Consider the following 15,790-nt stretch of genomic DNA (forward strand, 5'->3'; position numbering starts at 1 on the left):
TGATAAGGTTTATATATTTTAAAAATAAATATGCGAGGCTACTTTAAATATTCTTAGTCGTTAAAGCGTTTGCAACGCACGTACATTTCACTCTGCGCCTGTTTAACGCTGACAAGCACCTCCACGTCAAGTCGACACGAAAACCATGGACGGTGGTATTTTGGTGAGCATAATACTGCATTCTTTAAGTGTTTTTCGATATATTTCCTCAAAATCCAAACACACAGAGAGTTGATTAGTATCTGAAATATATACGAGAGCTATAGAATCCACTTGTTTTACGTTGCACTTTAACAAATATCTATCAGTGGCAGCCGGCATCTCCCCCGGGCCCCATTCTTTTCATTATGCATTTGTACCTGCAAACAAAGTCAAACCAGGTGCTAGTAGTGTCCTAGACTCGGTTATAACCGGAACAATGACTTTTAGCACCATCAATCAACCAATCAACCAGGCACTTTTATTTGCCAGTCGCTGCACATAGTGAAAATCCAAATAGAGCAAGATCAAATCATAATGATAATGATAGTGGAGACTATTTCCTTATCCTAATCAGTAGTATTTTGTGAGATTAAAACTGTCACAGTAGACTCGTTAAGTCTGTCACTCACCTAACAAGAGCATGCTTCTTTATCTCAGCTGGTAGAACCATAAATATTCACGCCGGATTCAATCCCTTGACAAGAATTGTGTATTTATCTTAGTTCTTCTACGTGTACATTAATATGATTTCTCTGTCACTGTATATTTGAATTGGTTGCAATACCATCCCAAAGTCACTAGTACAGCACTGAATAACTGTAATTAATGACCTGTTTTGAACTGAAGAGTCCTTAATATAGGGGTTTATAGAAAATATATAATAGGGCCAGTATTTTTTAGCACTGTATAAATTCAAATATATCTTTAAATGAGTGAGTTTTTTTATTATTTGCATCTACTTTTTTTATTTAAATTCAAGTAAACATCAAGAGAAATCTTTTGATCTGTGATATTCTCTAGAACATAATTTTTTAGATTTTTTTTAAATCCTGAAACCGAAATCTGGATTCCCGACCTTTGACCCGGATATTAGAATAACCATAACAAATATGGCCAGCCTGCTGCAGGAATGGCTTTGCTGCCGACTTTTTTGAGGAATAGATTCCAGTTCTTTAACATCGTTTTTGTAACTATTAAAATTTACTGATCTGATAGCTGAGATGACTTATTGATCCGGTTTTTGGATATGTTTGTGTCAAGAAACATTGAGTTGCAAATTACGTAAACTTTCGCATGAAATGCTATGCATCAATATATACACTGTGGTGATCGGGAGGTTCTACAGTCGTCAAACAAATTAGACAACATGATTTCCAGAATAAGATTTAAAGTTAGATACGAATATTAATAGAACAATGTTTTAAAAGTGTTATTATGACTTATAATATATGTGTTTAGAAATATCTTTTTGAAGAAAAAGTCACTAGCCCCGCAAGTATGGCTAAAATTTCCACTAGTCCAAGTTGAAAATTTGGTAGCCCCCGGGCGTCGGCTAGTGGATTTTTACACCCCACAGCGTTTTGGAATCTCGAATCCCACTTATTGTAAGTAGTGATATTGTCATCTTCTACACGTCACACTAGAGGGATCAGTTGCAAAAAAAATATTTTTATAGGTTGTTGATATGGATGGAAAATCATATTTATGTTACTTGGAGATAATCCCAGTTTTTATTTTCCACAGGAACCCTCTTTGTACACAGTGAAGGCCATGGCCATCCTGGACAATGATGGCAATCGTATGCTAGCTAAGGTAAGAGTTAAAAGACAAGAAATAGAGAATTTCAACACATCTAAACTTGAAGGTTTTAAATTTGTTTATGGTTATAAATCTGAAAATACAGATAATGATACCCCGGTACAGGTAAAAATAATCAACATTGATTTTTATACATTTTCCTATATATTATGAAATGTTTTTCTAATGCTTGACATTTTCATTTCATTTCAAAATATTTTATTAAATCATTCAATTTAATAGGGATTGGGCAGCAGGCTTTGCCTAAATAAGCCCTCTCCCTGACATCATTATGTTAAAATAATATATAGCTGAAATCATATCATACCACATTGCGTCTTTCATTGATTTCCACCTCTAAGTTAGACACTAACTTGTAAACACTATGTACTATGAAAGTCTGAAATATTGTCTATAACTTCATATCTTTATTTGCCTGGTATTGAAATAATGTTGTTTTTTTCATTTCTAGTATTATGATGACCAGTTTTCAACAGCCAAAGAACAAAAACAGTTTGAGAAGAATTTGTTCAACAAAACACACAGGGCTAACTGTAAGTGTATTTCTCTACTTGTCAGTTCTTATAAATGGACCAATATGTTAATCAAATTGAAAAAATCAAATGATAAGCTGGTAGCTATCTGATATATTTTCAGTAATATGTATTATATAATAATTTTATAAATCTAATGTAAGAATACCTTATACAAAAAATAAACCTGTTTGAATCATATTTTTCTGTTTTCAAGAATATTTTCTTTCTTTCAGCTGAAATAATAATGTTTGAAGGACTCACTTGTGTATACAAGAGCAACGTTGATCTCTTTTTCTATGTGGTTGGAAGCTCACAAGAAAACGAGGTACAGTGTATGGAGAGAATTTTCATATTCATCCTCCAATAAGTCTCCTTGATCTGTGTGTCATTTAAATTCTAATTATAATTAAATTGTTAAAGTAATTATAGTTTGTATGATCAGGTACATCTTATACTGCAATTATTTAATTTCTTTTGAAAAAAATTTATTTTATCAAAATGTTAAATCTTCTAGTTCATAATGTGCATGATGTAACTTAATTTACTTTTATTTACAATCTTAATTAGTCCCAGAGATCTCTATTATGGTCATTATTTTGCATCAGCTATGTAGAAAATCAGCATCAGTGAAAAAAATCTTTACACAATCTTATAACTTAAAATTTTTGTTTGAAATTTGTTTCAAATTATGTCAAAACTACAATTTTTGTCACATGTACACCATTCCTCACATTATGTTCCTCAAATTTATATACAGTACAGTTGTATAATGAAAATGATCACATTAATCTGGGATTTGTTCCTCCTTGCAGTTAATTCTAGCAAGTGTTCTTAACGCCTTATATGACGCTGTCAACCAAATCCTGCGAAAAAATGTGGAGAAGAGGGCTTTATTTGAGAACCTAGATGCTGTGTATTTGGCTGTCGATGAAATCTGTGATGGCGGGTAGGGATTTTATAGCTATCCGAACATTTATTTCCGTGATGACCATATTGATCATCTATTCTGTATTTGTATATTACAGAGTTATCTGCCCTTGCGTGTAGGTATCGATTGTTACATCATGTGTTTGTAAGTGTAACGTCATAGAGAAAACAATGTGAATAAATTTCACTCACAAAATAATCACGTCACGATGGATACCTACCCACAAGGGAGCTAACTCTATAATATGCAAAGATGGAATAAGTATGTAGGTATAGTTTTCATATCTTGAAGGTACAGTATTAATGTAAGTTGACAAAAAATGTTCAGCTTTTTAAACCTGTTTTTATCAAACCTCATTAACTGAAATTAATGTATTAAACATGCAGACTCTATTTTAGGTAGAAGTAGTTAATTGGTATTGAATCTGACCAAACTAAAGTCATTCACCCTGAATACACATTTGAACTCTTCGGATTCAAAGACTGGAAGAGTCCAATATGAATTTTTAGGGGTGAATGAGTTAATACTGAACATTCAATTTCTCTAAATGTAATGGTGTATGGCAAAATATTCTCAACGCGAAAATAAAGAAACAGTACTTTTCAGTTATTGCCGAATGGAATAAAAAAAAATATACACAACGAAAACTATGGTTCTTTTTGTATAGGATAAATATTTCTTAAAGATTTTTAAGAATAGAAAATAAAGATATCTAAGCTTATTGTTGTTATATTTTAGGTAATTCTGTTGTCGTTTGTTATAGGATAATCCTAGATGCAGACTCGACCTCTATAGTACAGAAGGTAGCAATAAGGACGGACGACATCCCCCTAGGAGAACAAACAGTGGCACAGGTACACATCATAATACTAAAGCTACTTATTCAGCATTCACAGTGGTAGCATGTGCTTAACCTCATCAGATAGCTGTCATTTTATATACCTGGACCGGACTAGAATGCATCATAATGTATAGGTTTGATGAAACTAGTTTGGATTTAACTTTGTCTTGCATCATAATGTATAAGTTGATAAAACAAGAGTTTAGATTGAACTTTTAGTCTTATATCATAATGCATAGTTTGATAAAACTAGAGTTTGGATTTAACTTTTAGTCTTGCACATAAGTTAGGTTTGATTAATAAGCTAGAGATTTTATTCGAGTTTGGATGCTGTAACTTATTAGTCACACTGAGTTTTATCAAATACAGGCGGCTTTAGGTTTTGATAAAACTAGCAGTTTGGATGGGGGTGCGAGGGTTACTTACTTTAGTGCTGCCATTTCATCGTTTTTTTTAGATAGTTTGACATTCTTATAAATCTCGTCTAAGAGAGGAAAATGAAATATTATTTTTTTAATTTGACTATTTTATTGAAATTTAAACAAGTCTTAACCTACAAACACACTTATACTGGCAGATTATAATGAAAACCAAAGTACTTTTAAAGACAAAAACCTTATGTATCATTTCCATAGTTATAATTAAAAAAGAAAATAAACAAGATCAATTTGTTTCAAAAATAATCAAATTTTGGTTGATACAAGACTAAAAAGAGCCTGATAAATCCACTAAGATAAGTATGAAAAGATGCGTTTTCATATTGAGATGAAAAATAATTTTTTCCTGTCATTGGCTTGCAGTGAATTGCCTTGACAAAAAGTCTTTTTCCAATTACTTGAAGGGACATAACTCTTTATTATCCAAGATTTATTTTGCACAAAGGGACATAACTTCATATTTCCACTAACATCCTATATTGCAGACAAGGATATTTGCATAAAGAGATTCAGTACTTTCTGAGGAGTAGCATGTTTCTACCATCCGAGGTCATATTAGGCCTAAACCTTACTAATACTGGTCATTATATTTATTTATAAAAAAAACCTATAACAGTGGGTTTGGTTAAGCTTCCTGCATCGTTCACCATTCTATTTCTTTAAAGTACTGTTTCTGTATTTCTTGTTTAGGTAAAGACAATAAGTTGATAAAACTACTTACTACACAAAATTTTGTGGTTAGGTCTTCTTACCCTAATTTTAATAATTTTTATACAAAAGTTAATTTTGAGTTATTTCCCCTGTATCGACAGCCAGGCTCCAATCGTGCATGTATTCTCAATCAACATAATCAATTTAGTACACATGATCATTAGATAAGCATGTTTTTACAATTTTGTCTACAAGATTGATATACCTCTAGTGATATCAAGCCCAAGAAATGTAGATTTTAAGATTACTAGGTTAGAATTCTAGGTGCTTCACAGAAATGGTCTTATCGCAGCGTTTTTATCCCTGAATTACTATAACCTATTATAGTAATAAAAAAAAGAGCTCAACTTTTCAACTGTTTGATGAAGGTTTAGTTTAGTTTACTGTAGGGAGTTTGTGTTTTAGTTAGTATGTTCTTTCAAATTAAATTATGCCCCTATAAAAGCCTTTCTTAAGATACAATTGAGGCACTTTAAAGGGACATTACTTTTGAGGCACTTTAAAGGGACATTACTAGCTCTGTCTTTTGCTCTAGCATATAACCAATATATCCATTGAGTTGGTTCCAATATGACTTGGACTTCGACTTGAACAATCATTTTGGTAATAACAAGCACAATATGTTATTTTACGTAGGTAATATCTTCTGACAAATAATATCTTCTGACAATATGTATTTTACATAAAATTAAGTATTTTACCTATCTTCTGACAAAATGATTCAATTATAACAAGTAACAATATGTTATTTTACATAGGTAGTAGAATATCTTCTGACAAAATTATATTTTACCTATCTTCTGACAAAATGATACAATTATAACAAGTAACAATATGTTATTTTACATAGGTAATAGAATATCTTCTGACAAAATGATGCTGGACAGATTAGTCACACAGGGGCTTGGTAATACATGACTTGTTGTGTGACACCTTCATTTCCAGTCGTGTGAACTCCCTGATTAACAAGCTTTACATCACCTAATCTAACCAAATCTATTCAAAGCTATTCTTACACTTAATACTCTTTGTTATTTACCTTACCTTGAAAATTACCATCAAAACATCCAAATCATTGAAGATATCTTTTAAAATGTATGATATATTTGTATCACCTACACATGTTGTGCAGTGTACATATATCACCCTTGCTTTGTTTATGAAGTCAAATGTCAAATAGGGGTTAGTTCTTTTTTATTATCATTGTCATATTATGAAAAAACTAGTATTCTGTATTTGTATATTACAGAGTTATCTGTCCTTGTGGGAGGTATTGATTGTGATGTGTTTGCGAGCATAAAGTCATACTTTTCGGAGAAAATGACGTGAATTGTGCTCACAAAATAATGACATAATAATCGATACCTACCTGCAAGGGAGCTAACTCTGTAATACGCAAAGACGGAATACTTGAATGGCATGAAGATGATGTGCTATGAAATGCATTAGATAGGTGGCAACTGTTACCTTACCTTACCTATAAAGAGATCAAAAATGTTATTTTCATTTTCATTTTTGGGAGACATACATTTTTTCTCTCAAGTTTATGCTCTTGCACTATAGGTAGACTAACATCATTATTTATGTTCTAAAGTCATCATTTTTTAACTTTTTCATCCTAAGTGTGCCTTTTTTCCTTCCAACTTTGTCTATCTTTTGTATATAAAATAAATCTCCATAAAAAATCATAATTGAGAAAGTATGACAGTATGCGAAGTTTTTACCTGCGGAATGGTGGATTACTTTGTCGAGCAGTTATAATTTAAGAGAAAAGAAGTTTTGCCAGTTGAGAGAATTAATACATCAATCCCAATGAATATACCAGTAAATTACAAATGGCAGTTTTAACACAAATAGCAATAGGTTCAAATCATTACTGATGGGCTATGTTATAAGCAAAACAAAGAAAATTAAAAAAAAAATCTTACTAATAGCATCTTTGATTAATATATGTATGGTTTAATTTTTTGTGTTAAAGCAACTCACTAAAAAACTTGAGGTGAGTACTCCAAAGCCTTCAGGTGCGGAGGCCGTGGGTTAGAGTCTACTTTCATTTTCCCATATAAATACATGTATATTCATGTACTGGTAGTCATTTGTTCTGTATAAACTTGATATAGGCAGTCAGCTTGTTTTTAATATTTTATTACAGCACAATGATTTAGTTTAGTTTACTTACTGTACATTTATGACATCAAATTTCTTCAGCTTATGAATATACTTCATTCACTTGTAAATCAGGTTCTCACTATCCATTTAAGAAATTCCACAAAGGTGTACGCTGTGTTATAGATATAAATGATTAGTATGATAGAGCTGGGTTGGTGGCTTGGTGTGAGGTTCATGCTGATAGTAGTCGGTATAGACGAGACTGTATATCTTCCAATAAAACAGAAGCTACCTGGTGAAATTTTAGGGATTGTATCAAAAGTTGCAAAGTATATAATATACCATACACATATACCATCAATTAAAGAAATCTAGCAAAGTTTTAAAGATTTAAAGAAAAAATTCAAGGATTTTATTTAAATCCATAAAAATACCAGATATAGACTCTGTCCTCCAAAAGTTCTATTACATACATAAACAAATTTGTTCAAAAAATTATCTTAATGAATTGAAGAAACTTTATAAGTTGACAAATAATAAACACAGATGACTTTAGTAATAGGATTGATAATTTATTGTATCAAAATTTCTGTAGCTTGTGTGTATTTACAAAGCAGTACTTTTGGAGGGCAATGTATTTAGAAATACAAATCTATATTTTATATATATGTGATGGCATGGTAATTATGATACTGGCATGATGGATTACCTCCCTTTGGCCATTGGTGGTTGTGGCTGAGCATGTTCACCCAGCATTTAGCTACCAGGATGACATTTTGTGGGTTTAGGCCTGGTTTATCTTTAATGCACCAAAACAGCTGGATCCAGAGTTGTTAAGATAAAATTAAAGTAAAAATATCTTGGTTTCATCGCACAACAGCTTTTCAAAACCGCTTACATCATATAATCACAGAACAAAATTCTATCCAACATGATAACGACTCAATAGTATTGTTTGATAACTATTTATAAAATTATATTTGAACACAATTTTTTTTTATCTAATTCAAAGTTAATTTTGATATTATTTATTATACGGATAGCAACACAATGAAACGATTAACATATATATAATGTATGGTTTTGTCCATCTTCAAAAATTTCTTGATGTGTTCTTTTTTAGTAAAATTGTTTATCGTTATTTTGTTAACCTTGGATCTTGTGATATCAGAGGACTTGAGAATATAATGACTCTCTGTTCTGGATCGGGCTGAGTAAATGTGAAGGCGTTAATCTCATTTAAACTGTCAGATAGTCCTGTTTCTTACTCCCCGTCTAATCTTCTTTCCTTTTTTTTCTGCAGGTTCTTCAAAGTGCGAAGGAGCAGATAAAATGGTCATTACTAAAATGATGGACAAATGTATATTTTTTATCGTTATCTTCATCGTGGATTGTGGATAGGTTTACACAGTGGGGAAAGTAAAGTTTGACAGTTTACATGCAGCGATGCATCGCCATGGCGACCAGAGAATTTTCCAGCAGTATTTGTTTCCAACAGCAACAAGAAGGCTTCATGAGATATGACCATCTGATTTTACTTGGGGCTCAAGATAACGGGAGATAGCTTGTCTCTTTTCTCATTTCTTAGATTATTTTGTGATGAAGCGCTATCTACAATTGAGCTCTTTAACATTTGTTAAGTGCAAATTTCTTTCGTTTTTGTTTTTGCACATGCTGAAAATAAAGATTCCAATGTACACATGCAAAGTTAAAAGGCAGATACATTGTATGTATGATCAATCATATATATTTGTAAGATAATAGTCAACACATGCTTTCTTCTAAAGTTTTTTTTCTCAAAAAGTTGAAGACTATCCCCTAAAAACACTTGGTAGCTACAAGAAGACATACATGATTTATTAACTTTTACCCTTTAGTTTCAAAAAAAAAAGAAAGAAAAAAAACTTTCGTTAACTTATCTTAGAAATATATTGTAGTATATATATGATATGTTTTATTTAAAATGGAAATCTAAAATTCTAAAATGGAAATGTGTTGCATGGCATTTTAAATTTCAAATCACTGCTACCATTTTGCAGTTGAAACATTTCCTTGTTATAAGTGTTATGTATGTGATGGTATGAACAGATGAGAGAGAGGATGTATGGAAATTTGACTGTATGAAAATACAAAATACTTCTGTATGTTAGGCTATCCGCTGTACTAACAGTAAATGTCTAAAAAATAATTAAGGAACTTCATTTACATTGATATACATGTTGGCATGGTTTCTACTTGCAATGTAGTAGAAATATGAGATATTTAACTCATCAACCCCCGGAAATTTATAATGGGCTGTTCCAATCTTTGAACAAGAAGAGCTCAAATGAGTCAAGAGGGATGATTGAGTTAAACTCTATCATGCATTGTTTTCGATAGAGATGTCTTAATTGGTCAGGAATATACCGGTATGAAACTTATTTAAACTAAATTATCCCTAAAGACATGTTTGAACACTTCTAAAACCAAAACTGAAACAGTTCAATACAAAATTTCAGGAGTGAATGAGTTAAAAGAAGAAGAAAAAAAGCATGATTTTGCAAATTTAAAATAATGTTTTGAGTGTAAGGTAAATACAACAAAACTAATGCTAAATTTTAAGACATGCAATTTAAATTTTTTTTAAATAAGACAAATAGACTGATACTGTTGTATTCCAAAATACTTGTTGAGTATGGTTTTACATGGTGATGAGTAATTATTTCAATTAAAAATACAAAATGAAATTTTGAATTGCATATTTTGAACATTTTTGATAGGCAAAAAGCAAGTTTTGAAGAGATTTTATAGAAGTTTATATATGAAATGACTGATGGTGGTTGGAACTAAAGACGGTAATTTACAAAGTGCTTGTATATTCTTTATACTGACATGTATATATGATTTTCATAGTTGTCATAGAAAATTTCATTTTGAAACATGTGAGTACGAATGGAAGGAAATAAATTATTCATGAAACGTAATAAAGTTTGTGGTTTTCTGTGGAAATGACATCAGATGTTGTCAGTAGTGGACAATCTGGGAGGTCAGTGTTTTAGAAAGACTGTATATTACCGGTTGTTTGGATGAACTTGTAACGCCTTTGGTGGGAAATTGAATGAAAACCGAGGACTTTTACCACCAAAGTTGAGATGTGATTTCCTGACGGTGTTGCATATCTGTCAACCCATCCTGTTTTTCGGTGGCCCATGATGATAAATTGCTTTAGTTTCAGCAGTAAGACCATTAAAACTAACATGGGTACATTTAAGTTTATTCCATTAGCTTAAACAATAACATATTCATCATTGAACAACATTATGCATTCATATTTATAAAAAGAGGTTCCCAAACAAGTGACTGTTGTTTATCATGTTTATCAAACTCTCGTTCATTTGTTATTTTTCAAATTTTGAAAAGACACAACCTTCAGTGATTATCTTTTTAAAATTTTAAAATTAAACGAGAGTTTAGATAACATGATGAACATCAGTCATGCGTTAAGGAACTTGTCTATCCCATAACTTTAGCACTATATGTATACAGTGGTGACCATTTTCTCGTCTTTATTCAAGGAAACTTACCACCATACAATGTGTAATAATATCTTTCCACCATAAAATATAGTGACTAAATAAAGAGCTATTATTTTGTTGTCTACTACTAAGAAATAACTTAAAATCAACGACAACATGATGAAATGATATTTCTATGGAAAAGATGATGAACCATGAATGTATGGACAAGATGGATGAACCAAGGATGTATTGACAAGATGTTGAACCAAGAGTGTATGGACGAGATGATGAACCAAGGATGTATGGACAAGATGATGAACCAAGATGTATGGACAAGATGTTGAACCAAGGATGTATGGATAAGATGATGAGCCAAGGAGTCAGACAAGATAATGAACCAACGATGTATGGACAAGATGTTGAACCAAGGATGTATGAACAAGATGTTGAACCAAGGATGTATGGACAAGATGATGAACCAAGGATGTATGGACAAGATGATGAACCAAGGATGTATGGACAAGATGATGAACCAAGGATGTATGGACAAGATGATGAACCAAGGATGTATGGACAAGATGATGAACCAAGGATTTATTGACAAGATGATGAAACAAGGATGTATGGACAAGATGGATGAACCAAGGATGTATGGACAAGATGATGAACCAAGGATGTATGGACAAGATGATGAACCAAGGATGTATGGACAAGATGATGAACCAAGGATGTATGGACAAGATGATGAACCAAGGATGTATGGACAAGATGATGAACCAAGGATGTATGGACAAGATGGTGAACCAAGGATGTATGGACAAGATGATGAACCAAGGATGTATGGACAAGATGATGAACCAAGGAAATATGGACAAGATGATGAACCAAGGATGTATGGACAAGATGATGAACCAAGGATTTATTGACAAGATGATGAAACAAGGTTTTATTGGACAAGATGATGAACCAAGGATGTATGGACAAGATGATGAACCAAGGATGTATGGACAAGATGATGAACCAAGGATGTATGGACAAGATAATGAAACAAGAATGTATGGAAAAGATGATGAACCAAGGATGTATGGACAAGATGATGAACCAAGGATGTATGGACAAGATGATGAACCAAGGATGTATGGACAAGATGATGAAACAAGGATGTATGGACAAGATGATGAACCAAGGATTTATTGACAAGATAATGAAACAAGGATGTATGGACAAGATAATGAACCAAGGATGTATGGACAAGATGATGAAATAAGGATGTATGGACAAGATGTTGAACCAAGGATGTATGGACAAGATGTTGAACCAAGGATGTATGAACAAGATGTTGAACCAAGGATGTATGGACGAGATGATGAAGCAAGGATGTATGGACAAGATGATGAACCAACGGATGTATGGACAAGATGATGAACCAACGACGTATGGACAAGATGATGAACCAACGATGTAAGGACAAGATGATGAACCAACGTTGTATGACAAGATGATGAACCAAGGATGTATGGACAAGATGATGAACCAAGGATGTATGGACAAGATGATGAACCAAGGATGTATGGACAAGATGATGAACCAAGGATGCATGGACAAGATGATGAACCAAGGATGTATGGACAAGATGATGAACCAACGTTGTATGGACAAGATGATGAACCAACGATGTATGGACAAGATGATGAACCAACGATGTATGGACAAGATGATGAACCAACGATGTATGGACAAGATGATGAACCAAGGATGTATGGACAAGATGATGAACCAAGGATGTATGGACAAGATGATGAACCAACAATGCATGGACAAGATGATGAACCAAGGATGTATGGACAAGATGATGAACCAACGTTGTATGGACAAGATGATGAACCACGGATGTGTGAACAATATGTTGAACCAAGGATGTATGGACGAGATGATGAAGCAAGGATGTATGGACAAGATGATGAACCAACGTTGTATGGACAAGATGATGAACCAACGACGTATGGACAAGATGATGAACCAACGATGTAAGGACAAGATGATGAACCAACGATGTATGGACAAGATGATGAACCAACGATGTATGGACAAGATGATGAACCAAGGATGTATGGACAAGATGATGAACCAAGGATGTATGGACAAGATGATGAACCAAGGATGTATGGACAAGATAATGAACCAAGGATGTATGGACAAGATAATGAACCAAGGATGTATGGACAAGATGATGAACCAAGGATGTATGGACAAGATGATGAACCAAGGATGTATGGACAAGATGATGAACCAAGGATGTATGGACAAGATGATGAACCAAGGATGTATGGACAAGATGATGAACCAAGGATGTATGGACAAGATGATGAACCAAGGATGTATGGACAAGATGATGAACCAAGGATGTATGGACAAGATGATGAACCAAGGATGTATGTATGGACAAGATGATGAACCAAGGATGTAGGACAAGATGATGAACCAAGGATGTACAGACAAGATGATGAACCAACGACGTATGGACAAGATGATGAACCAACGATGTAAGGACAACATGATGAACCAAGGATGTATGGACAAGATGATGAACCAACGATGTAAGGACAAGATGATGAACCAACGATGTATGGACAAGATGATGAACCAACGATGTATGGACAAGATGATGAACCAACGATGTATGGACAAGATAATGAACCAAAGATGTATGGACAAGATGATGAACCACGAATTTATGGATAAGATGATTAAACAAGGATGTACAGACAAGATGATGAACCAGGGATGTATTGTCAAAATGATAAGCCATGGATGTATGGTCAAATTATTTTCCTTTTAATAATATCCAAACATTTCCCGCATTAAAATATGTTATGTTAATATGACAATGATGAAAGATTCATATTATATGTTCTGAACAAATAATGGGGTTACGAACTGAACTGAAACGTTCTCATTGTACGTTAATGTCATTTATGATGCGATACTGACGTGGATGTATGTTATCATAGCTGTTACACATTTGACGTCGCTTTTATAAAAAAGGTTGTTCCCCCACAACGTACATCAACTATTTGGTAACGCCCATTTGAAATGTTCCACAAGTTTTGAAGAAAAAATATTAGCCACAATAGATTTAAACAAAGTCCGTGATTTGTTTACAAGGAAATTAACCCTAATACCATTTTCACTTAGCCCAGATCAATCACTTTGACTCCAACCTCGGTGTTTCGGTTTTCGTGTTCCAGCGAGATCGAGGCTAAATGTTGCGGCGACATCAATGTCAATTTTTTTTATAAAATTAGAGAGGAAGAAAGGTTAATTTTGATTGGGGCGGAATGTTATCACAAAATCTCATTATACAAAAATAAAAAGAATATTCTTCTTACCCATATTTGGCTCTGGAACATCTTTTAGGCATTGATTTATGACGTCATTTTCAGACAAAAAATAAACTGTTTCCACTGAAATTTGCCATCTGCTTGATGTATTCTGGGAACTTACACAAATCCGCCTTAAAACGTTTGAATTCTCATTCACTGAGCCTGTTCTGCTTTATCATTGCAAACCTTTCTTGAAAGCTCAGTATTGCATTATATCATAATCAAAATACAGTAAAACTTTCTTAAGCCGAATCTGTTTGATACAAATTAAAAACCTGCGGTTTTGGCTCCTCTTTATTTATATTTCTTTGGGAAACGTGTAATCACGAATTGTCTTTTGATACGAAGAGATTTCGTGGTCATTGTCAAGCATTTTGTTCTGAAAGTGCCAATGGTCATTGTCAAGCATTTTGTTCTGAAAGTGCTGAATGTAGCCTTGTTTAAAAGTGAAACTTTGGGCTGAAAAAGGGAATCGATTGATAGAGATATTCGATTAAACAAGTATACATAAAAAAAATAAAAATAAATTACTTAAACTACTAGTTTACAGTGTATTTTTAAAAATTAAGAAGTGTATTTTTAAAAATTAAGAAGAAATTCACACATATCGTTCAATGCAAGCGAAATGCTGACGCGATTCACCAAATATTTCGATGTACAGTATAATCCCGAGAACTTTGCCAGTCAGTTTTAGGATTGTATGTCTCCACATCGCTAACTCTAAATGACAAAACTCTCGTGGAAACCATATTAGTACCAGACGAATAATGAATGCATGAAGTAAAACTTCTCGAAAATAGGAGCAGACGACCCAGGAACAGATTTACTGGGGAAACAAGGACAGACGACATGTATGGAATAGGTTTACGGATAAATCTTCCTTATTCTATAAACATTGACATTTGTATATATCCTTTTCTCATAAAATCGTGACTTTTGAATAGAACACGAGAAATTGCCATTTGAAGTTACCGAAAACAATGACAGCGAGCCGAGTACTGCAATTCGATTATGAGTAGCAAGATGGACAGGTGGTATTTTGGCCAAATGATACTTGGTGCTTTGCAGATTAGACGGTATGAAGAATATCGACCAGATTTTGGTCATCCGAGAACAACTCCGCGTATATTGTTTCACAGACTAGACTGACCACGGTAGGGAACTCACGATTTGATAGATGATAAAGACTGTCTGTTAGATGTTTATGTACCAAATCACCTGGACGCTTGATATGCTACACTTAGGCATGCCAAACACGTCAAAGTTAGGTGTCAATCAAACTTGGCGCCGCCCCCCTGGTAACCATAAAACGTCAGCAGTTACTGCCCTGTTATTAGTTTTATTGGACAATAACTATCCACTCTTCGAAATCATTACACACATATCAATTGGAGCTAGGCGATCTGTTTCAGTGATAATATAGTATTAATTTTATATTCACGACCACCGACCCAAACAGCACACATGTACTTATCTATAATGTATGGTCAAGCCGGTGGTCATTCGGTTGACCAATAAAGCTTATATCTATATATGGGATACATGTTTTATTGTATGCCTGCGAACATT

General features: G+C 33.3%; 2 protein-coding genes across 4 annotated transcripts; both read left to right on the plus strand.

Moving 5' to 3' along the window:
- Positions 1-62: 62 nt before the first annotated feature.
- On the plus strand, positions 63-10,308 carry LOC138321835 (coatomer subunit zeta-1-like). 3 transcript variants are annotated; one of them, XM_069265827.1, is made up of 8 exons: positions 63-163; positions 1,726-1,794; positions 2,252-2,333; positions 2,549-2,640; positions 3,128-3,261; positions 4,007-4,097; positions 6,083-6,139; positions 8,645-10,308. In XM_069265827.1, the coding sequence occupies exons 1-7, from the start codon at positions 146-148 to the stop codon at positions 6,107-6,109; spliced, it is 513 nt and encodes a 170-aa protein (XP_069121928.1). In that variant the 5' UTR covers positions 63-145; the 3' UTR covers positions 6,110-6,139; positions 8,645-10,308. The 3 variants fall into 3 exon arrangements, with proteins under 3 accessions (XP_069121928.1, XP_069121925.1, XP_069121927.1); XM_069265824.1 differs by lacking the exon at positions 6,083-6,139 and adding an exon at positions 7,211-7,231; XM_069265826.1 differs by lacking the exon at positions 6,083-6,139.
- A 1,190-nt stretch (positions 10,309-11,498) lies between these two features.
- LOC138322328 (antho-RFamide neuropeptides-like) lies at positions 11,499-12,035 on the plus strand. Its single transcript, XM_069266362.1, has one exon. The coding sequence runs from the start codon at positions 11,499-11,501 to the stop codon at positions 12,033-12,035; it is 537 nt and encodes a 178-aa protein (XP_069122463.1).
- Positions 12,036-15,790: the final 3,755 nt, after the last annotated feature.

This window comes from Argopecten irradians, chromosome 4, assembly GCF_041381155.1.
Source record: "Argopecten irradians isolate NY chromosome 4, Ai_NY, whole genome shotgun sequence".
NCBI classification, from domain to species: Eukaryota; Metazoa; Mollusca; class Bivalvia; order Pectinida; family Pectinidae; genus Argopecten; species Argopecten irradians.